Raw genomic sequence first — 24,767 nt, 5'->3', positions numbered from 1 at the left:
CACTTCCTCTTCAAGCTTGCGAGCCCCACCTGGGCTGTGGTTCTTTGTCTTCCCTCAGAACTGACAGCTGTAAATTCTGCAATCCTGAGATCAGGATTATTATTTTCTGCCACTTGAGGCCAGACAGAAAGTGCCACCTTGCTCTGCCACACCACCTTTTCAGAATCAAGTATTTGAGGTGCTGCAGCAAGACATGAGCTTTCCCCTTATTTTTGGCGCCAGATCTGTGGGGTCTGCTCAGCCCGAGTTGCAAGCGAGCTTCCGGTGCTTGCCGCTGTCCAAGGCCGGGTGGTTCTGAAGCTAATCAGGCGTCTGAAGGGAAACACCTGGAAGATGGAGAAACTACAACTCCCGGCAGACAATTGAGAGAGAGAGAGAGAGAAGCCGACACGGGGGAGGGGTCGGTGGGCGGATGGATGGCCGGCCTGGGAGAGGCTTGCCAGCACGTGCTCCCTCTGGTGGGCGCGATTCGAGGAGGGGAGGGGGCGTGGGGCTGCTTCGCTTCTCCCCTCGCTCTTTCTCCCTCTCTCCTCCCGGCTGCTGCACTTCTGCGTTGCTCAGCGCGCGCGCGCGCACAGGCAGCCCCCTCGGCCGGACTGGGCGGCCAGCTCGCGGCAGGCGCTGCACCTGACCGCAGCGCTGTGAGGAGAGCAGGCAGAGGCGCCGGACGGGGCTGAGGGGAGACAAAAGAGGAGCCGCGAAGCCACCAACACGAGGCAGCCGCTTCTCCGGGCTGCCTCAGACGGACGCCCCGCCACCCCCCGCTGCTGGCGGACACTTGCTGCTGCCTGCGAAGGAGGAGGAGGAGGAGTCGGCCCCTCGCTTCATGGCTGAGCAGCACTGAGGAGGCGGCGGCGGCTGGAGCTGGAGCCCCGAGGAGCAGCGCTCAAGCCCGGCGCGCAGCCTCTCCCGCGGCTGCTGCTCCTGGATCCCCCGCGGGATTCTCGCCTGGGCGGCCGGGCGGCGCACGATGCGCCCTGCTGCTCGCTTCTGAGCGCCAGCCCCGCCGCGATGATCTCTCCGGAGCAGCAGCAGCAGCCCAACCATGTCGTGGCCACCATCGAGAACCTGCCGCCCGAGGGCAGCGGCGGCGGCAGCAGCGGCAGAAGCAGCATCTCCGCCCCCTCGGCTTCCAGCGTGCGCCAGAGGATCCGGAAAGTGTTTAACAGGTGAGCTGCTGCTGCTGCCCACGCCCTTCGCCGCCTCTCGCTCGCCCCCCACCAGTCGCCTTGCGGGGAGAGCGCAGAGCCAGGCTGCAGGAGCGGGATCTCCTGCGGGAGAGAAAAGGCAAACGCCAACACCCGCCGGCTTAAGATCCCTTCTTCCGGTCCATTGCTGGAGAGCCAGGCGGAACGAAAGAAGGGCGCTCTGCACATGCTCAGCCGGGCTCTTTTTTTTTTTTAAGTCGAAGTCGGATCTCTCTGACCTGAGCGGTCCAGCCACGGTTCTTAAGTCCTGGCTCCGAGTTGCACCCAGAGCCCCAACAGACGCTCCTCATAGGGATCGCTCTAGAAAAGGCTTGCTCGGTTGCCTAGAGTTTCTGTGGGTATAAAGAAAGGGCCATCCATTTTGTTCGATTGGGTGGTTTTGAATGCAGGGGCATCCCGCTCCCATATATGGAGCAGTGGCTAGTGCCATGGGAGACTTCTGAGAGCCTCCCTAGGGCTAATGGAGATTGGGGGGCAAAATGGATGCTTTGCATTTGTAGAGGCGGCAGCAGATGGTACACTAACATGGTGGGTAGAGGATGCGTTGCCCCAAAAGGAGAGAGAACTGCAGCCTGTGTGAGAGATGCAAAATGCTGACCTGCTCTCCTTTGGCATTTCTCACCCACACGCTTAACCTGAGTTAAGGGAGGGAAGAGGTGTAAAAGCCATCTTTTGAAAACTAAACTGCTGCTGCCCCCTCCCTTGCCCTCAGTGACTGCCCGCTTCTCTCATTCAAGCGAGCACATTCACATTCATTCCATAAAGTGCCAGAACGGAGGGGATGGCACGGCCCCGATCCAGGAGACAGGGCAGCAAACCACAGAGTTGGAGTTGATGCTCAAGTAGAGCAACCCTTGAGTAGTGGGAGAAGGAGGAGAGCAGTGATGGAGGCAAAGGCAGCCCTTTCACAAAAGGACCAAAGTGTCTTAATTCTGCCACGAGGTTTGGTTGGGGGAGGATGGCGTTTGGGTACCCCTGTCATGGTGCAGTTAACTCTCTAAGAAAGGCCATTTTAAACAATGCTTTGTATAGACCCAGGACTCTCTCCAGCTGCTCTCGCTCTGCGGATCTGGAAGAGGCTGGTTTTTGTTTGCACCTTTTTCTATGGAATTCACCAGCAAGGAGAAACCATTTATACTATGCGGTTTCAAATCTTAATAGTGAAATGTTCATACCCAGTGTGGATTCCTTGAATGATGGGCATGAAGTAGGGAGGATTTAGAAATGCAGTTGAGATTAGTCTATTCTTTATTCGCATGAGGAGGTATTTTGTGTGTGTGTGTATGTGTGTGTGTTTGCATTTGCAATATTCCCAAACAAAGAAAGCCTAAAGTCTCCTGGGATTTTCAGTGGGTTTGGATTAGCACAAGCTTGCCTGCTGGTGATGATAGGGAAAGTTCCCATTGTAAAGATGATACGGCTTCTTCACACAAGGGCTGGGGAATGTTGGCGAGGGAAAATCAGGATTGCCTTCACAGGTGGTCTGTATTTATTTTTTTAAAGATTTGAAAAGGATAAATAAGAGTCTGCCAGAAAAGCCTATGACTCAAAATCCATTTATTTCATAACTGTATTCCTATATAAATGGTAAATCCCTAGTTTTATTTTCTCCAGATCTGATTAACTTGTATACTCTGCTAAATGTGTTGGCAAGCCAGGCTCCTGTAGAGTGAGAAATTGACTTCCGTCTGAGTTTCCTCATGAAAGACCCACTGTGCCTCTTGCTATTGTATGGGTCTGCAACCTTGCTGCTCTCATAAAGAGTACGTGCAGGGCCTCTCACCCTTGAAAAACAGAGGGACCCACCTATTAGTGCTCCCAGGCCAGGGTGCAAGTGTGCCTGTTGAGCGTTTGAGCCATTTGTGAAGAGAGATGCAAACTTGATCAGTGCTTGCTTGCTTACTTTTATAAAAGATAACTGAAGCTGCAACTTAGTGCTGTTTGTCATTTTGGCCCAGGAGTCACCAGCATGGAACCTGTGGCTGCACGTACACCCACACAGACCTTTCCTGGGCTTGAAAGAAGCCATCTGTTGTAGCCAGTAGAACAAGGTTGAGGCATGTGCTTGTTTGCGATCTCCACTTGGTCTCTCCACTTTGCAAATGTTCTCACTGAACCCCCCCCCACTCCCCCCCCTAAAGGTTTGCCTATTGGGAGCATACAGCAGCCTTGTGTGGGATGTCCTCCTCCTCCTCCCCTCTCGTGTGCCAATTCCCTCATCCACTTCATGGTTTATAGTAGCTTTAATTTGCCTCGCTGCCAGAAATGGGTATGTGATAGTCACTAGGCACAGATTATCTCCAAACCACATAAAATATTCAGTTTGAAGTGGTTTTAAAAAGAAAAACATTGATTTGAACACAGCATTCAACTAAATTTTACTCTGAGTAAGGTAAAGGTAAAGGACGGTTAAGTCCAGTTGAATTTGACTATGGGGTGCAGCGCTCGTCTCTGCTTTCAGGTTGATGGAGCCGGCATTTGTCTGCAGACAGCTTTCTGGGTCATGTGGCCAGCATGACTAAACTGCTGGGGGTGTAACAGGACACCGTGACAGAAGCCAGAGCACACAGAATGCCGTTTACCTTCCCACCACAGCAGTACCTATTTATCTACTTGCACTGGTATGCTTTGTAACTGCTAGGTTGGCAGAGGAAGGCTAATACTCAGAGCAGAGGTTTTCAACCTTTTTGGGTCCACGGCTCCCTTAATCAACTACATTATTTCTGCAGCACCCTTGTTGCACTCAGGATCCCAGTTATGTCACCCCTTGCCTGCAGCCGCATCAATGCCCCTGGTCTCTGAGATGCCCCCCCTCCCCCAAAGAGAGGTGCCTGGGAAGCAACCCTTGGTCTGCCCCAGAGGCACCATTCACCTGGGGAGCTTGTAGCCAGGGCTGCTGCAAAAAACAGCTGTGCAAGCCTTTGGGAGGCAGAGACACGAGAGGGCATCAGAGGAGGGAGGGAAGGAAAGAGGGACAGAGGCCAGTGTTGCCCACGGCACCCCTGACCATCATTCAAGGAACCCCAGGGTGCCACGCCACACTAGTTGAAAACCACTGACTCAGAGTAAGTCTATTGAAATGAGTGGACCTAACTCAGGCATGCTAATTAATTTCAGTGTGTCTACTCTGAGTAATACTGAGTTGAATGCCACCTAAGATATGGCTGGTGGTTACCATTTGTATGCATGATTTGGCTCTTGTGGCTAATGATGGTAAGCAAGAAGGTGGAAGCAAAAAGGTGTAGAGATAGGAGGATGCAAAGGGTCCCCAGCAGATGAACCTTTTGGAGGGGTGGGCAGAGGTGCTTTTGCATATGTTTTTCTTGGTGATTGCTTGACATATTCCAAATCTCAACCATGGAATTTATTTCAAGACAGATCCCTAATTAAGCACTGCTTGTAGATGAAAGGTGGTGAAATATGGGAGTGCATTTTAATTTTTCAAGCTTTTCTGAATTTGGAGCTGATTATTTTAACCACCAACCCTGATGATGTTTTCTGTAATTCCTAGAGCAATGTCACTGCCAGTCCTCAAGTAATGTCACTGCTATCATTTTAATGAGTTCTTCTCACTCCAGGAACATCCTGAAAGCTTGTCGGAGATGAAAAACGTTTTTTACTTAATTGGTCATAGAAACAGATACCCTTGAAGCAACTCTAATGTTATGATGTGAAGCAAATAGCAACTCTTGTCTGAAGGTGTTGTGGTGAATTCTGTCCAGGATCTCAGCCCCAAATGGCATTGGATATAGGAAGGGCACTTTCCCTTCTTTTTCTCTGTAGATTTGTTTTTGGGGATCAACTCATGAGTGGTGTTAGGTGCTATGAAATGTCAGGAAGAACAAGAAGCACAAATACCTCCTGCTTCTAGTCCATCATTCCTCTCTTAAGTTTCATAACAGCATACGCTGCTTCCATTTCTGAGAGAGAGAGAGAGAACACTGTTGAGAGACAGTATGAAGTAAAGAATATGTCTAGAGAAATGATCCCTTAACCCACCTACAATGCAAGTGCACTAATTGGTGAAGATGTGTGTGGGGGGGAGAGATCGAGTCAGAGGGGACTTCTAGGACAATGATGACTGTTGACTTTTGAGTGTGTTGTGAGACTTCCCAGGGAGGCATGGACTTTGGCCACAGCAGGTTCAGAGTGCAGTCTGCACTTCAGCATCTATAAATCAGTGCAAAACAAGAAACTGGATGCTCATCTCTTGGCATGTTCTTAACCTTAGTCAGTTCAGTGCAGGACAAGGCAACTAAGTTGAACCTCCATATGTGGTTCTGTTTCAGGGTTCCATCACCCCATTCCACTCCCCCACCCCCAACATATATCTCCCCTCCAATAGTCATTTAGGACTCAGTGCCCACTGAGCAAGTCTAGTTTGCATTGCACTGTTTTTAGGATTTTAGGTGGGTTGGGTGGACACACCAGTGCTCAGTGCTGGCTATGTTAAAATCCTGGATATCATCATTGAGTTCTATGGTCCTCTCTTGTCCTAGGATCATTTCTCATTGTGAACCAGAAAATGACCCATCCAAACAATGGGATGGTTGTTCTTTTTATTGGGGGGGGGGTGTATGATTCATTCTCTCTCTCTCTCCCACCCACCCACCCACCCTACTTCTTGTTTGTTTAGCAAAATGTTAGGGTCAGTGCCACTGAGATGCTGGAGACAAAGGCAGAGAAATCATGTCCTCTTTTAATATCTTAAAGCTTGAGTGTGTAGAATCTGCTGCCTTGCTTTCAAACAACTGATGTACCCATTTGTTGGCTCTTAAAGTTCTGTTTCCTTGTTAGAACTATCATTTTTAAATCAAATTTAATAACAAGTAATTTATAAATTTATAAATAAAAGACTCATTCTAAACTCTTCCCTCCTGACGGTGGGGCTTTGAGGAGTGATGGGGTCACCACAGCATCCACTCTCAGGGCTGCTCATGTTGGCCACGGTGGAAGGTGGTGGTGGGGAACAAGTGAACCCACATTGGGGCCAATGCAGTCACATGTTGGCAGTGAGACTGGCTCTAAGCCACTTTAGTCCCTCTCTACCCTCAGAATGCTCCATTTTGGGGCTTTCTGCTGGCTCCTGCTAGTTGGCCTCGTAGCTGCCCCGTGTTTGGTGGAAAGATAGGAGAGGTCATCAACAATCGCTGGAGACTATCCTAGCCAAGATAGTTGAGCAGAAGGGACACCTCCACTAACTTCAACCCTCTCCTCCTCCTTGCACAAGGGAGGGCAGGATGCTCTGTAAATGGACTTATAGAAGAAAATATACTGTGAGTCTTCTACACATGAAACTTCTCCAAATTCTCCCATAAGTTATTTTTAATTTGTTAGCTGCTTTTCAAAATGTAGTATTTCTCCAAGGTATTGGAAATATGACTTCAAAACAAGAAGTCATCTGTTTTAGGGTCCTACAATTTTCTAATTGAAACTACCAAAATACAGAAAGCCCACAACTTAACGTGGGGGGTTCTGCTACAGGGATTGCACCTAAAGCCAAAATTGTGCATAGTCAAAACACACTGGGTTCAGTGGCAGGTGGAATTGCCTAAGTTATTTCCTCCAGAATCCTGCCGTCTTTCTGCCCCCTTTTAATTTAATTAAAAATTTTTTTTTACCATGCGCGTAAAGTTGAATGAACACAAGTTAAATGTGCATAAGTTATAGGCTTACTCTACGCAGCTTAGTTTAAAAATGTAGAGGAAAACCACTTTGAAGTCAGGCCAAATACAAGATGATGATGATGATATACGGTAAATAAAATAGTTTAAGAAATATTCTGCCACCCTAAACCAGCAAGTTCATCTGAGTTGCATGATTAAAGAGGCAAATTATGGCATTTCTGCTATTAATTAAAATAAACCTGAAGATCCAATGTATTTGACTTTGCAAGTCTTACAGAATGAATTCTCATAACCTTGAACACTTGAGCTTTCTTGTGCAGAACAAAAGAACTATCCTGTGGGATTTTGTATAAAGAGAAACAAAGAGCTATTTAATTTCTCTTAACATAAGGGCAGTGGAAAAAGTATGAATCCGAAGGTTCTTTTTCACTGCATTACTCCCCCCCGCTTCACCTTTGGGAAGAAAAACAGTGTCATCAAAGGTTATGTTTGTAGTTAAAATATTAATCCATACAGAGTTAATATGACTAAGTGATGGTTCAGTGATTGTGACCTCAGTAGTTGTAGTTGGCAACCATAGTGCAAACTGGAACAATGAGACACAACTCCTGGTTTAGCTTTATGTCTGAACAGGGATCATGGTTTGTTTCTCCTTAAACAAACCATGATATGATGCCTGATTAATTGAGTGAAACAAACTACGACTCCCAATTCTGACATAGAGCTAAGCCAGGGATTGTGGTTTGCCATTTCTGCTCATACTAAGTGATAAGCAAAGCAGGAGCCATCTGCATATCAACAATAAACTGTTAACCATGGTTTCCCACAGGGGTGGGAAACCTCAGGCCTGGGTGCCAACTCTGGTTCTCCAGGCCTTTCTGTTAGGAACTCAGGACTCTCCCTAGGCCACTCCCCCTCTCCCTAGGCCACACCTCTCACCAGCTTTGCTTTGTGCCCTCTTTGAGGGCTTTTGATTGCCTGGAATATGTCCTTGATGATGCCTCCTGCATGCCAGGATATATGTGGGCATGGCAATCTCTGTTATCAGGTCTTTATTTAAAGTTTTGGGGTTTACTCAATGTTTAGTGGGGTATATTCCCAGCTGAGCATCTTGCTCTTGCTCTAGTTTCCTTCTCAGGGTGAAGGACCAGCATCAAAGATTCAAGCTGTTCTATGCTTAGCTGTTTTATCATTGCTGCTTCCCTTCCCTTGTTTTTATGCTATTTTTGTGAAAATGTGCTTGTTTTTATTTATTTTGTTCTACCCCACCCAACCCTGGGATTGTTTAGTGGTGGTGAAGGGACAGGCTTAAAATATTCCTAAAGAAATACATATTTGCTCTTCCTGACCTGATGCCCACTAGGCTCCACCCCGGGGTACCAGGCTTAGTTAGGCTCATACCTTGACTGGCCAAGTACTCTCCTCTGCTTTCCAGGCACCATTAGCCCTGCCCTATCTCACAAGCCTCCACTCCCTGATATGTCAGACATTCCCAGCTACTTTCACCATTGGTGGTAGGATGCCTCTGAATACCAGTTTGTTGGGAAATGCAGGTTGGGAGAATGTGATTGGGCAGGCAATATAAGCCTGCGAGGTTTGCTGAGTCAGATGGCGGTGGCAGGAGTGCAGAGGGTCTCTCGGGAGGCAGCCTGGCCTTTGGCCAGTGATCTCTATGCAGCTCCGGAATTCCCTTGTGACTTTTCTCCCTTTCCTATCATTTCCCAGGCAAGCTCCAAGCAGGAAGTGGCAATAGAGAGCAGCGGTGCACACATGTAGAACCTGACGACATGACGTCACATTGCACATGCGCTGCGGGGCACCCGCAGGCTGGGACCCAAGTCGGCACCCCTGGAGGGAATAGCTCTCCAAATTTAATGAAGGCGCTATAAGTTGGATGTATTGAAGCTGCCAAGAAAACAATTGGTGATTGAATCAATGATGCAGACATCCTGGTTGTTGTTTTTTAAAGGAACAGGGAGAAGCAAATGCTGAACTATAGTGTCTGCTTCCAGGGAGCAGCTCCCTTCTCTTCCTAGGATTAGTTGTGATGGTGAATTGGAATCTCCAGATTCATAAGGAGTATTCCTCTGAATATCAGTTGTTGGGGGAATGGCAGGAAAGTATCTCAGAATCATAGAACTGTAGAGCTGGAAGGGACCATGAAGGTCCTCTAGTCCAACGCCCTGTGATGCTTTTTGCCCACGGTGGGGCCCAGAACCCTGAGATTGAGTCTCATGCTCTACCAACTGAGCCAGCCAGCCTCTGCAATTGTTTTCTGGGCAGCAAGTTCATGCAGTTGTCTTCTTGCCACTGTGGGGAACAGGATGCCAGAGAAAGTCATAAGATGAGCCTGCTCTCACAGCAGCCCAACAGATGCCTGTGAGAAGCACGTAAACTGGACGTGAGCACAGCAGCCCTCTGCCCACCTGCAATTCCAGGCAACTGGTATTTAGAGCCATGGTGATTCTGACAGTGGCTGTTGTTGTTTCCAATTGGATGCTCCCCAGATGTTGGACTCCAACTCCCAAGCCAGTGATTATAAATGATGTGGGTTGCAGCTTAAAACATCATGAGGGCACCAGGTTTGGGGATGTCTGGACTATATGGATTGACAGGTGTCTTCTTTCAAATGGAAGCCTAGTCACAGGACAGGATGAGATAGGGAAACGGGAGAGTATATTTTCCCACACTTGTTGGAGTGGGTTGAGGGAACATATTAAAGTGTAGGGAAAAGCAGAAGAATCATTTCAGAGTGGTGCTGATATGAAGGAAGATTCCCGAGTGATCTTTAAAATGCACCTGCAGTTTGGGTCACAGACTTCAATGCATTTAAACTTGGAGGCTTTTTCCTCCCCTCCCTCTTCCTATATACCTGGCATGCACTTAATTTAGCATATTCAGAAATGAACTTTTCTTTCACAGTACAGTAAATTAATAATGCAAAAGCCTATGTAATGAGCTGCATTCTTAACTTGTGAAAAATCTCACAAATAGAATTGGGGTGAAAGGAGGAGAGACATTTTCTCATGAGGCATAAATTGGCAAGTCTCCCCCTGGGAATATATGTATGCCGCTTAACTTGGACATTTGGGAGATCTGTGCTTTCTGGGTACCTGTTGTGTGCATAAGATATTACCCCCCCCCCCGCTTGTAACTTGGGCTTTGGGAAAGGGGTTAGCTAGTGCCTCTTGAACTGGGGAGGTTTCCAAAGAGCAGAAGCATAAATGGCTCCATAGACAACTCTGGAGAATGGACAGAGTAGCTCTGATAGAATGGACAGAGCAGCTTTAATGTGCTAATGAGGGGGAGACCAGATGCCAGAAGTGATCAGAGGAGCTCTTTGTGATTCTGTCTCTTTTGAGATGGCTGAAGCCTCTGTCCTTATCACTGCCACTACTGCTCACAGGCAGGGGGGAGACAGTGGTGCTCTTAGAGAGAGGTGTTCGTTTCCTTTAGATCAGCAAGTAACCTTAAAAATCAGCACCCGAATGCTGATTAGGGTAAAATTGCCAGGAGAGATTAGGGGAGGCAAACAGCCTGGATGGGATACTTTAAAAAAATAAAAATAAACTAATCTATTCAGGTTGTGTGTGTTGGATTCTTGCAGCCTCTCAAAAAGTGGCACAGACAATTGCACCTGTCTCTTTTTTGTTTTGGAGAATGTTCTCCTTATTTTCGTGTGTGGCTGCTACTTTGCTTCCAGTATCGTAGCCAGTTTGCTGAGGTTCATAAATGGGAGAGGGCTATTGCTTGCATATCCTGCTTGTGGGCTTCCTATAGACATTTGGTCGGTCACACTGAGTACGGAATAATGAACTGGACCTGCCCACTGAGCAATGGCTTCAGAGATTCATCTTGCAGCTATGCGGAGGAGGGCTTTCATGGTGGTGGCACCCACCACATAGAATGATCTCCCTTCTGAAGCATGCACTAATTATATTGTCTTTTTGGCTTAATGCATACTTTTCTTTACTGCATAGGCATTTTCTGGCCATTAATTTTGCTTTCACAGACGGCCAGTTCCTTTGGCTGTTGTGCTATTGTTTTGAGATTTTGTAAAATGTAAAGTGACAGAGCAGTGCATTAAACAAATAAATGCATGGGTCTTCAGTAGCAGGGCAGCAGGGCAGGTTTTACATTCCTATGAACCCAATGGCATTATCTGCTGCAAGCCAATTAAGCAGCACATATCTGCTTAAAACAAAATTTAGTTAATTCAAAGGCAGCCATCTATTTTAAGTGGTTTATCAGCAATTACCTCTCATCTGGCTTCATATGTGGTAAATAGGGGAAGGGAATTAAAATGGATAGTACTGGAACTCAATTTACTCCTCAGGAAGTGAGAACATGACATCACCTTGATTTAAATGTATATTGTTCTCTCTGTCCTCTGTTGTCTCCCAGGTATGACTTGATTCAGGGACATTCGTAGACCTGACATGCTTGAGCAGCCTTTTGAGTGGCATCTTTTCACTTCTGAAATGCCTTTTTTGTTCTTCATCTGATATGGGTGCCACAAGGGCTTTTTTTCAGTCAGAACTCACTGGAACTGAGTTCTGTCACCTCTTTGTTGCGTTCCGACATCCCTGTAGTGTTGTGGCATGGCTCCATGGTGCTTGTGGCTACACAATAGCATGACAATCTGTGTGGTGCATCGGAGGGCGGCAGCATAAGAGGAGAAGGGCGATCTTTCCTTAAAAAAGCTCAATAACTTTGAGCACTGATTTTTTTAGGGGGAAAAGCCATGGGTGCCACTATCCTGTTTGACAATGTCTTCCAGAAAGGTCTAGTCAGTACTGTTTTTCCTGGAAAAAGAGGTACTGAACTCACCATGAACATCTCCCTTGTTCTCTTATAATGGCAATGGTGCCCACCTGAGAGGTGCTGGAACCGAGTTCTGGCAAGTTCTGGTTGGGGAAAAAAAAGAAGCCCTGAGTCTAGCAGAGGCTTTAATTTTGGAACCTGAAGTCAATTTGTATGTGTGCATGTACCTCCTAACGTTCTTGCTTGTTTACTGCATTTATATTTCACCTCTTCTCTAAGGAGCTCAAGGTGACATACATGTTTCTCCCTCTTCTCAATTAATCACAACAACTCTGTGAGGTAGTTTAGGCTGAGAGGCAGTCGCAGGCCCAAAGTCACTCAGTCAGCATTAACCGCCGATTGGGGATTCAAGTGTCCTAGTCTGACACTCTAACCACTACACCACCCTGACTCTCTGATACCCAGCCAAATACCACTAAGGCATGATGACTACCTTGGCACCATTCTTCACATTGTTAGATGTGCCAACACTTCCAGAAGAAGAAGAAGAAGAAGAAGAAGAAGAAGAAGAGATGCAGAGTTCCTTTCAAAAATGAAATATTTATCAAAACCTCTGTCATGCACAGGCTTGGTTCACATGTCATGGCAAGCCAAACTGTTGCTTACTAGGTAGGACCATGAAAACATGTTTGGCATATAGAGCAGGGCGGTCCAACTTCTCATACCCAGCAGGCCACAAGAACCCTTTGACGACACCATGCTGGTTCTCATATTCCTCAGTAGTAGGTGAGAGAACAGTGAGCGTCACACCTGTCTTAAGGAAGTATTTCTAGTTTTATATATGGGCTGGGAGGCAAAGAATGCCAAGCAAGAACAGAAATCTCCTCCACGTGTGCCATCCTGCATCATGCCCCATCATGCCCAGCTTTTGGAGGTTTCTGGGTTACAATGAGAAGGGACGGTGATGTAAAAAAACAACAACCCAAACCCTTTGCATCCTGGCCATGGTGTGTTTATGTTCTTTTACCATGAATGTGCACACATTTTAGTGATACAACCTTAAAGTTTGCTAAAGAGCCTTGGGCAAATCATTATGAAGGCGTTGGACAGGTCTGCTTAATGGTCAGGTTGAGCTCAACATGAAGCATCGACTTTGGTGAGCGAGTGCCAATAGGCTCACAAGGCATATCAGACTTTAAGGATTTCATTTACAAAATTGCTCTACAATGGCAAGTGGATCGCTTTGGCGCTAATGCTGATAAATAGGCTCATTTGTGTCCAATAACAAGACCCTAATTATTGCCTCCCCAGCACCCAAGTTAATTGCAACCTGTAAGGCAATATTGGCTGGTGACAGAAGGAAAGCATTGCTCAAGCCATTTATATCATTGGTCATTAGACCTCGCAGCCTGGATGTTCATTTGTCAAAGGAGGACATTCCTTCAGCTTATCTGGAAACCTGTGTGAGCATGTGTTCTATTGTGCTGCAGGGATTTTCATATATATATATATTCATATTCAAAGTTGGAAAAGAAATGTATTACTTTTTTGAACCTTCAGCAAAACTGTCTCTCATGGTCCAGGACATGGCCAAGCATATCGGCACAGCAACTTTTCTCTGAATTTACAACACAAGAGTTATATTGGATGTCAAAAGTCCTAAGCATACTGTTGTGTTACTCCTGCATAACATTTAGGAATGTAATGCAATTTACTCCTCCTCTATGGTTGGGGTGACTTTTTGTAAAAAAAATTACAGGGCGGTAGTGTGAGCCATCCTTCACATTCAGTGACATAAATATCCCAGCTCCTGCCTCTTCCTCTTTGGATAGCACCAAATGTGCCTCCGAGAAGGCTAGCATTAAAATCAGATAACTACGAGTATGTCCATATTTTCCTTAAGCTAAGTTGAATGGGAACACATGCAGCTGGGTTTACAAAACCATATCCATGCAATCCAGTACTGCATACTCTAACTGACAGCCCAATCTCAAAAGAAGCTGTCTTTCCCAGCCATCTGTCAGAGATCCTTTTAAATGGAGATCACAGGGTTTCATCTTGATGCCTTCTGCATGTTAAGCATGGCTGGTACCCAATGGCGCTCCAACAGTAGGTGGAGCTCACTCCACAGCCAATGACAGGCAGAGCCAACTAATTTAGTCCCCCCCTGCCTGCTGAGTTCTACTTGGCAACACCAAGACTCAGGAGGAGGAAGCCAACACAGGCAGCGCCACCATATGTCATATGACATATGACAACCATATGTCAGGAGTGCTCTGATGGTGTTTCCTGCTTGGCAGGGGGTTGGACTCGATGGCCCTTGTGGTCTCTTCCAACTCTATGATTCTATGAACTCCTAGACTGGCTGTATGTAAGAAGGCAGGTAGGTGGAGGCTGGCTGAGGGCAGACTGCGGTTGGTGGGGCAAGTGTCCATTTGCAACACTGGATCAGCCTCCACTGTATATCTCTACTACAAATCTGTGGCCCTTCTCCAAAGGCCACAGCCGGTGGAATCTTTTCAAGTAGGATTTTAAGGATTGGAAAATGGAAAGATTCCAAGGCATGAATTATTCTGAGTGAGCAAGGGAAATCTACACACAGATTGCTTTGCATTGCTGTCTCAATCTTTTTTCAGAACTCCAATGCAGAAAGAGGCCTTTCTTGGTACTACAGCCATGTCCACTCTGTGTTGCGGATGACATGAAGCTGATCGCACTGTGGGAATACAGAGAAATACATGAGTTGCTTGCCAGAATACTGGAACATTTTGCCACTTCCTTTATGACTGGAACATACAAAATGACATACACCCCCCCCCCACTCAGAATAACAGAAAGCTTGAAGTATTCTAAGAGATTCATGTCATCAGAAGAGAAACCATACCATTGAAGGAAACCATACCATTTATTTTGTTGTTATCATACAGCTACAGTGTCAGGGGATGATTAGCTGCTTGTGCTTAAAATTGTGCCCCTTCAGAGTTTGTGCGGCCCCACAAACCTCTGTGTGTGACAGAGCTCCTCAGACATGTCTGCTCTAGTCACTAGTAGAGTCTGACAGTGGCTGCCTGCGGAAGCGCTTCCAGCAAAGAAGTTCCTTAACGGAAACGCGTCTCCTGGACTCACGACGTGGCAGCTTCCGGCGAAGCATGGGTCTCCCTGCAGTTGCTTCTGACACCTCCCCGCTATTTTCGCTGGATGTGTCTCTCACCCCTTTCTCTCCCCTGCTATTTCCTGCCTGGGCTGCTGCGTCTCTCTCAGCATTACTGAGATCCTCCTCCAGAGACCCCTCGCTCCCCCTCCTTGTCCCTGCTTTGGCTGCTGACTCTCTCCCAGTCTCTGGGAGCCCTACCAACCCCCTTTCCTCTGATGTCAGTTCCCTGACATCCACCTCCCCTCCAGGGCCCCCTTCTCCCCCGCCCCTACTCTCTCCTCTGGGCGGTGAGGAGCTGAAACCCCGAAAAGAATCCTCTTCATCTTCAGACGTCTCGAACATTTCCCTCCATCGGTCTTCGTTCCGACTCGCTGAATCCTCCTCCACCTCGGAATCAGAGAACCCCTCCAACTCTTCTTCTTCGTCGGTGGTGGCGAAGTATTCCCTCCGGAACCTCACCACTGGCTGGGGTTTACGAGGGAATCTCTGATGAAAAGTTTCAATCAAAACCTCGTCATCTACATCCTCTGCCCTGACCCAGGTGTTTTCCGACTCCGGCTCCCCTTCCCACATTACCAAATACTCTACTTGCTCTCCCTTCCACCTGGAATCGAGAATCTCCGCTACATGGTAGCTGTGTTCTTTTTCCTCCATAGCTGGTCCCCTATTGACCCTCCCCTCTCTGTCCCCTTTATACGGTGACAGCAACGACCTGTGGAACACTGGGTGCAACTTCATGTGGTTCGGTAACCGGAGTCTGAAAGCCACTGGGTTGACCTGTTGCGTGACTTCAAATGGGCCCAGCCTTTTGGGTCTTAACTTCTTACAACCTCCTTTGAATGGTAACCCTTGGGTGGACAGCCACACCTGGTCCCCCACCCTAATGCTTTCCCCTTCCTTTCTGGTTTTGTCTGCCTGCCTCTTATATTCCTCCTTCGCCCTGTTTAAATTAAGTTGGAGCTGGCGATGGATCGCTTCCATTTCTTCAACGAGCTGTTCTGCGGCTGGAACGCTCCAGTTCTCCCCTTCCCCCCCTGGGAAGGCTCGGGGATGACACCCGTGATTAGCCAAAAAGGGGCTCATCCCCGTGGACACGTTCTCTGCATTGTTGTAGGCAAATTCTGCCAACGCCAGCTTCTCCACCCAATCATTCTCTCTGTCATTCACATAACACCTCAAATATTGCTGGAGGACACCATTAGCTCTTTCCGCCTGCCCGTTGGTTTCTGGATGACGGGCAGTTGAGAAATTCACCTCTACATGCAATAAGCTCATGAGCTTCCTCCAGAACCTGGAAGTAAATTGTTTCCCTCGGTCAGAAACCACCCTCAAGGGGGCGCCATGCAGCCTAAACACATTTTCCACAAACAATTTAGCGGTTTCTTCCGCTGTGACCGCATGTGAGCAGGCTATAAAGTGGGCCATCTTGGTTAACAGATCTACCACAACCATGATGGCTGTTTTCCCTTTGGACCTGGGCAGATCAGTCATGAAATCTATTGTCACTGCCTCCCATGGCCTTTCCGGCGTGGGTAGTGGTTCTAATAAACCTGCCGGTGCCCGCCTCTCCCCCTTGGCTCGTTGGCATTGGTCACACCCCCTCACATACTCCCGCACATCTTCCCTGACCTTGGGCCACCAGAATTCCCTGGTAACCAGCCACATGGTTTTGTGTTGCCCAAAATGCCCTGCTGTGGGGCTATCGTGCAGTTGCTTGAGTACCTTTTCCCTCAATTCCCCTTCAGGTATGTATAACGCTCCCTTGTAGTACAACGCCCCGTTTCTCTCCTCAAAACCCCCGGGTTTGTCTCCCTCCCTCCTGAGACCCCTGAGTTTGTCCTGGGCGTATTCATCCTGCACCGTTCCCTCTACCAGTTCCCTTTGCCCCACCAATGCCGCCCCACACACCCAGCGGTCCTCGGGAATGACATGGGTCTCTTCGGGTGCACCCTCTCCCTCCAAATATTCAGGTTTGCGTGAGAGAGCGTCCGCCCTAACGTTCTCTGGGCCTGGTACGTAACAAATCTCAAAGTTAAATTTGGAGAACTCCTGGGCCCATCTCAACTGCCGTTGGTTGAGCACTCGCGCAGTTCTCCAATACTCTAGATTCTTATGGTCCGTGCACACTTGCACCTTCTGTTGTGCACCAATTAGCAGGTGCCTCCATCTCCGGAAGGCCTCATGAATCGCAAGAAGTTCCCGGTCGTACACCGTGTAGTTCCTCTCAGATTTGTTCAGCTTTCGCGAAAAGAAGGCACACGGTCGCCACTCTGACCCCTCCTTCCCCGGCTGCAGAAGAAGTACCGCCCCTATGGCTCTGTCAGAAGCGTCTGTTTCGACCCTCAGCTTTTTTGTAAATCCACATGTAGAAGTTGTTCATCAGAGGCGAAGGCCCTTTTCAGTTCCTCAAACGCTCGCTCCGCCTCCCCCGTCCAAACAAACTTCTTTTTACTGCTGAGACAGTCCGTGATGGGCGCCGTCAGGTGGGCGAAGTTTCGGATGAACTTACGATAAAAGTTTCCAAACCCTAGGAACCTCTGCACATCCTTCTTGGTCTTGGGTGTTTTCCATTCCAGCACCGCTTGAACCTTGCCGGGGTCCATGGCCAACCCCTTGTCTGACAAGCGGTACCCCAGGAATTCCACCTCCTTGGTATGAAACTGACACTTCTCCAGTTTCACCCACAGCCTGTTGGCTTGCAGCCTGCTCAACACTTCTCTGACGTCTCTCACATGTTGCTCCTCATTCTCCGAATACACCAACACGTCATCTAAGAAGGCCACGCAATTCTTGTAGAGCAAAGGCCCCAGTACGTGGTTCATGAAGGCTTGAAAACACGCGGAGCCTGTTTGTAATCCAAAAGGCATAACGAGGTATTCAAATGCCCCCAAAGGGGTGAACATGGTGGTCTTCCATTCATCCCCTTTCCTTATACGTATCAGGTTGTACGCCCCCCTTAGGTCCAGCTTTGTAAAAATCTTTCCTTTCCGCACCCTGGTCAAAATATCATCAATCCTGGGCATAGGAAAAGCCGCCGGCTCTGTCACTGCATTTAACCGCCTAAAGTCACATACCAGTCTCGGCTTGTCCGTGTTTTTTTTATCCACAAAAAACACTGGGCTACCCCCCGCTGCCTTGGACTCTCTGATGAAGCCTCTCTTCAGGTTCTTGTCAATGAACGCTCGCAACTCCTGCATTTCCCTGTCTGACATGGCATACAACTTGCCTACAGGAAGCTGTGCTCCAGGGAGTAAATTGATCTGGCAATCAAAGGGCCTATGCGGGGGTAGTTGGTCAGCTTCCTTCTTGCTGAACACGTCGCTGAGATCAGCATACTGTGGTGGCACCTTCCCCTTTCCCATTACTTCAGTCCCTGCCAGGGTGGCTTGGGCCCCTGCTGACCCCTTTTCCCCCCTGCAGTGTTCTAAGCAATGTGCTGAACCGAAGGAAACCACTCTTTGATGCCAGCCCACCAGCGGATCATGTAAGGCTAGCCAGCTCATCCCCAAAATAATGGGAGCGCCTCCCAAGGTGGCCACATTAAACGCTATCAGTTCTGTGTGCCTTGCCACCCTCATTATCATTGGGACGGTCTGCAAGCTAACTCCTCCTCCCAACAGTTCCCTGCCATCGATCGTGGTCACCTGCAGGGGGTTGCTTAAAGGGATAGTCTGTATCTGATGTTCAGCAGCAAACTCCTTGCTCATAAAATTGCAGGAGCTGCCTGAGTCCAACAGCGCCTTTATTTTTAGGGGGTGTCCATTTTGCAGCTCTAGCGACACTTCAATCACTAGAGCAGGTCGAGGAGCTTCTGGCACGGGCACTTTCACTGCTCTTTGGCCTGGCTGCAGTGCCCTGACGGTGGCAACCAGGCGTTGGCTTTTACCTGCTCCGTTTCTCCCTGCTCTCCCCCCTCAACTGCTCCCACCATCCCTTGCCATTCCTTCCTCTGGGGGCATACTCTGGCAAAGTGGCCTGGCTGTTGGCAGAGATAGCATTTCCGGGCTCCCTTTCCCTCCTTCTTCGCCCCCTCACTGGGCTTTGAAACTGCGCGCGCGCGGGCTGTTCCGATTTCCATCGGCTCTGCCGGCGGGAAAGCTGGCTCAGGAATGTCTGGAATGCGTAACTCCTTCCAACGTTCCCCTCTCCCTTCCCGCCTCTCCAAGGCTCTTGCCTCCTGGCGCGCTCCAATGGTCAGCGCAGATTTGGTCAGCTGATCCATAGACACCGCCCTGGGGCTCCTGGACAGCTCGTCTTTCACAGCCGAAGAAAGACCTTCTTCAAATAGCATCTGAATGGGTGCTGCCGATAAATCCCACCCCAATCTGTGAATCAGCATGGTAAATTCAGTCCAGTACTCACGGACAGATCTGCTTCCCTGCTTGCAAGCCATTAGCTGTCTGCGCACCACCCCTTCCTCAATATCGCTGGAAAACATGATATCCATTGCACGAAAGAATTTCATAGTGTCCTTTAGGATATCGTTGTGCGTTGCCATCAGGGGTCGAACCCAGTCCCGCGCCCCCTTCTCAAGATGCCCAATTACGAAAGCAACTCGCGATTCCTCATCAGGGAACTCATCAAACTGCACATTCAGGGCATATTGCATCTCGGTCCTAAAGGCATGGTAATCCTTGGGGTCCCCCCCAAACTTCTGCACCAATCCTGGTACCTTTCTGGGGAACTGAGTGGTTCTCCCCTTTTTGTCAGCATCCTGAGCCCTTCTCTCCTCGAGCCTCGCCGTCTGCAGCGCAAGTTGGACCTCCAGAGCTTGATACCTTTCTTCCAAGCTTGGACCAGCTCCAACCCCTGCCTCTCCGGTTCCGGCTGGGTTGCTCATGATGCTTTCTCCTGCACAGGCAGCGTACAAAGACTGTCAGACTGCTGTCAGGGGATGATTAGCTGCTTGTGCTTAAAATTGTGCCCCTTCAGAGTTTGTGCGGCCCCACAAACCTCTGTGTGTGACAGAGCTCCTCAGACATGTCTGCTCTAGTCACTAGTAGAGTCTGACAGTGGCTGCCTGCGGAAGCGCTTCCAGCAAAGAAGTTCCTTAACGGAAACGCGTCTCCTGGACTCACGACGTGGCAGCTTCCGGCGAAGCATGGGTCTCCCTGCAGTTGCTTCTGACACCTCCCCGCTATTTTCGCTGGATGTGTCTCTCACCCCTTTCTCTCCCCTGCTGTTTCCTGCCTGGGCTGCTGCGTCTCTCTCAGCATTACTGAGATCCTCCTCCAGAGACCCCTCGCTCCCCCTCCTTGTCCCTGCTTTGGCTGCTGACTCTCTCCCAGTCTCTGGGAGCCCTACCAACCCCCTTTCCTCTGATGTCAGTTCCCTGACATACAGCAACACACCCAACCATTTTTTACTTATTTTTGGGACGCATACATGTCATCCCCACCTCCAACACTTTGGTTAGGTGTTGGTTGACAATTGGTTTGAGACAGTGCTGAATGAAGGGATATTCCAAAACCTGGTACTGTGAGGTAACCAAAAGTGCAACAGTTATTTGGCAGGCTTCACAAGAAGGGCTGTATTTATATCCAGCCAATAAAGATATGAAGCTGTAGCTGACTATACTGGAGTGAAACTGACAAAAATGGGACTGAAAGGCTTTGTAGAGCTATATCATCTGTAGCCTTTAGGTTCCTGTTATGAGAAGCTGGCATCCCTTTGGGATGCGTGGGCTTGTGATGGTTTGGTGTCTAGTCCTTTTGTAGGGCGACTGTTGTTCAAAGAGGAGGCATGTGACGGTTGAATCATGTCCTTCCTCTCTCTCTCTGCACAAAAGTCACACGGATCCCTTTTCAAGTGGGCAGGAACTCTTTCCCCTTTTTGGAGAAAAGCCTTGTGTGTTTTCCCTTTTCTGCCCCCCCAGCCCCCAGAATTCCCTGCTATATTGTCTTATTCTTTTGAACCTTGGCTCCATCTGTTGGCACGGCAACACTTCTGCATGGATCTGCAAAATCTTGTGAATAAGCCAGTCATCAGCAGTTCATTAACACAACTTCTGGATAGATTTTTTTTTTTTAAAGCACAGGGCACATTAAAGGATCATGCAATTCAGATTAAGGTTCCCTGTGGCGTTTCCCATAGTACGTTTTGCATCAGCTTTTGATTGGAATTGCAGCACACAGAGCCTCATTGAAAAAAATATTCTGGACAATTAAACTCCTGCCTGCAGAACCTAAAAGATAATTGGCCTTTGAAAATACTTAGGGTTAGATGTTCAAAATGTGCACTCCACCATTCTGTATTGTCTAGTTACACCTGTGCAACAGGGGTGTGTCTTTTCAGGTGTACTTTCTTTGTATCAAGGACTGCAACATATTTTTAATTGTTACTTATTTGGCTGCTACCTGTTCTATTTATTATTAAATTTATATCCTGTCCTTCCTCCCAAAGATGCTCAGGGCCCCCAAACAGCAAAAGAATTAAATGCATCTTTTTAATTTTTTTACAAAATCCATTACAGATGCAGACTGGGAAAGAGCTCATTTTAAACAGTTTGTTGGGAGACAGAGAACTTCACAGGCTCTGAAAAGACAGCAGAGATGGCACCTGACTAATATTTAAGGGAAGGGGACTCCCAAGGGCAGATGCCACAACATTAAAGACCCAATTCCTATATTGTGCAGAATGGACCTCCTGATAGGATGGTATCTGCAGGAGGCTTTCACCTGCAAAGTGCAGTGATCAGTTGGCTAAATAAAGGGAGAGGCGATCTTTTAGGTATCCTGATCTCAAGCTGTATAGGGTTGCACACCTTGAATTTAGCTCAGTAGCTAATTGGCAGACAGTGTTCCAGCAAATGTTGCTGGTATACACAAACAGCCAACTTTGGAGTGGAGGTTCAGGGGTAGGAGAAAGGGAGAAAGTTCGAATGCACAAGTGGAAGACCTTGCACAGGGCTTCCACTGACAGAGTTGGGTGAATCCCACCTGAGGTCTATTTTAGAAGCATAATATAGCTATGGAGAATTCCTTTTTTCTATTTGGGGGTAACCGGTTGGGGGTTGCATGCCAGTGGCAAGTGTGATTGAAGCCAGTAGTGAATGGGGTCATAGCCAGAGGTAGACAGGTTCCTTGTTGCTCTTTGCCCATTTCCTCAGGTGGGGAAGACTGGAGCTTTGAAGAAAGCTGTTGCTTCAGCTTTGTCTGGAGGCTCCATCCCTTCCTGACTGCCAACCAGACCCCTCATCAGGTCCTGAAGCTCCTGGCTGGCTGTCCATCTCCTCTTCTCCTAGTGGTAGGCGCTGCTCATTGGGCAGAAGGCAGAGTGACCAAGAGTAGAGAGAGAGTAGAGAGAGCCAGAGCCAATGACAGGTGAAGCCATCTTCCTCTGAACATAATAATAGCTTGCTGGATCAAGCTAATGACCCAACTAGTCCACCATCCTTTTCTCACAGTGGCCAACTAGATACCTTTGGGAAGCATGCACATAAGACCTGAGTGCAACTGGCTTCTCTTAAAATACCTGTTGTTATCATCTACTGACTTGAACAGAGAGAGCTGTAGGACTCTCTCTTTATATCATTGCTCAGGTTCATCTGTGTACCAGGCACATGGGAAAAAGATCTATTTCCCTGAGAATCCATCTAGACCAGAACACAGTTAAAGCATAAATATATACAGTATTTTATTAAGGAACATGACGTTCAGAACAAGTAGTTTTCATACACAGAACTATGTAAGCACAGAATCCCACTGCCCATCTAAAGTAATTGTTTCATAACAGTTATAAATATATACTTTTCCTAACTCCCTTATATCACCCCCCCCCCAATATGTCATGCTCGGAAGGATTGCAGGGGGCTTCTACTTCTATGTACTTGATTACAGGAAGATTCCTCCGTACCGCTAGGATGTGCATTGAAGTGAAAGTGACTTAGAAGCCCCCTGCAGACTGTACAATATGGAGAAGGTCAAGGACTAAGGTGTATGCGAGATGCATACAAGGAAATGTGCACCCCTGTTTCAAGTCCACACTTTGAACATCCACATGTTCAGGCAAAGGTCTGGACATGCCTTCAGTTTCATCCCTTGCCATGTAATATAAGAACATTTATACTGGCTTACAGAGGCTTAGTTCAAAAGAAGTGTGAAGAACTACTTCTGTTCATGCATGCAAACTTTTTATTCTGTCTTCCACTGGCTGTGCCCACACCTCCAATCTCACTGCCCATGCACCATGAATGACTGTAGCTGGGTGGCAAATCAGCTGTCTCCATGTGTCTCTGGATCCAACCCATGGTCTTGTAAGTGTTGCCGAGAAAATGCAAGGCACTTTAGCAATCATAATTATGGAGAGAACTATACCAAAGAGAAGCTAGAAGGCCATAGAACTTAATGAATTAAAAGTCTCACATGATTTATTTGGTCACCTAGTCAATTCTCCTCTCATTATTTAATGGTTTCTTATGATGTTATAAGTAGGTTAATCCTTACAAATGTCTCCCTCTCATTTGTATTGTGGTCACAAGAACAAAGTACCTGAACACACCAGGCCTTCATTTTAGAGTTGCTGGAATCTTTTGTGACCTTAGGAAAGGGATGGGGACAAATTAACTTTAGAGCTGCTTTTAAATCTGCCAATGAAAGAGCACACTATGGATTTTCTGAAGGGAATCTGGAGAGGCAAAAAAGTGCCAGGAGAATAGACTTTTATGCTAGGGACCTTTGAGGAAAGATGAAACTGCTTTTATCCATTCCTCTTTACCCCTTCCTCCCCTCCACAAACTTCCACTGCTTTTCTTTTGTTCTTTTTCTAGTGAAAGTTGCTGTATCCTATTCAGCACAGCACATTGCAAGCCTAAGCAAAGTGCAATTTGTGCTTGGTGCATTGATTGTTACAGACACTAATTGTAGCTGCTGCTCAGGGTTGGAAGGATCACATTTTTTAAAATGATTTTGTCCTCAACTAGGCTTCTGTTTCACCTCTGAAGTCTTTTTGTGTAGAAAATATGGTGATGCAGTCAAACATAACTTGATCGCATTCTTTAGCCAGGATGATTCCAAAGATCTAGAAAATGCTGTTTTGTCTTGGTAGTATGCAACATTTCAGTCATAGCAATACAATTTTGATGGGATGTTTTGGAAGCCATGCTGATATGAATGGAAGTGAAGCAGTTCTAATGGTGTACTGCAGGGGTGGCTGACCCATGGTTCCTGCCCTGCATCTAGTCCTTCAAGGACTCTCTGCCAAAAAATTTGTCTCTTTTTTAAAAAAATAAACAAGTTTCTTTTTGTTTTGCTGCACCTATGGATCCCCTGCTTGATGCCAAAAGGTTTTTTTGCTGCCCATTTTTCCGGGTTGGCGCGATCTGGAAATGGCGGATTCCCTCCGAGCTCCGGAGGGAATCGGCTCAGCGGTGGATGGGTCTTTGCCGTGCCGGCGACACGGGGACCCTTAAAAACCGCAGGCGCGGAAGCCTGCGGACTGAAGACTCGGCGGGTGCCTTAAGCGCCCCCCCTGATTCGCGAAGAGCCTTTTTAAAGGCTACGGAGGGGATACGGGGGACGGCGCGGCACTGAGAGTCGATCGCTACCGCCGCTGAGCGAAGCCGCGAGCCATAACTGGAGAGCGCTGACTTCCTTCCTTGAAATTTGGACTGAAAAAAAGAACCCGTGAGTAATCTGGAACTGAACTTTAAAAATTTTACCTTCTGAATTTGAGACGACCGGGGGGTGTGCTAAAAGGAAGTCCCCACCCCCCCCCCCTTGCAGACGATCCAGAGCAACGATATAAGAGCTAAGCTGGAGTGCCTACCCTGTAAAGGGTGAGTTTTAAAAAGTCAGTAACTTCCAAGATTTGGAAAGGCAAATTTGAGCAGGAGAGTGGAGTGTTGGAAGAGACTTTGTTTTGTTGTAAACAACCCTCCCTCCCGGGCCCGGGAGCGACCTGCTTTGGAGCCTGTATAGAGGAGCAGAATTTGACAGCTGTCAAAGCTGTCAAATGGACTGTTAACAGTGGAAAATTGCTATTTAAGATCTCTCCGGATTAAAAGGAGTTACAATT

General features: G+C 47.8%; 1 protein-coding gene across 1 annotated transcript in view; it reads left to right on the top strand.

Moving 5' to 3' along the window:
* The first annotated feature begins 410 nt into the window (after positions 1-410).
* SLC35F1 (solute carrier family 35 member F1) overlaps positions 411-24,767 on the top strand; it is a 209,418-nt gene continuing 185,061 nt past the window's right edge. The window contains exon 1 of the mRNA XM_082216156.1: positions 411-1,169. Coding sequence (XP_082072282.1) covers positions 1,012-1,169 — 158 coding nt within the window. The 5' untranslated portion in view covers positions 411-1,011. The remainder of the gene's footprint in view (positions 1,170-24,767) is intronic.

The sequence above is a fragment of the Podarcis vaucheri genome, assembly GCF_965113315.1.
Source record: "Podarcis vaucheri genome assembly, chromosome: 3".
NCBI lineage: Eukaryota > Metazoa > Chordata > Lepidosauria > Squamata > Lacertidae > Podarcis > Podarcis vaucheri.
The sequence above is the reverse complement of the archived record's forward strand: the minus strand, read 5'-3'. Positions and strand labels throughout refer to the sequence as shown.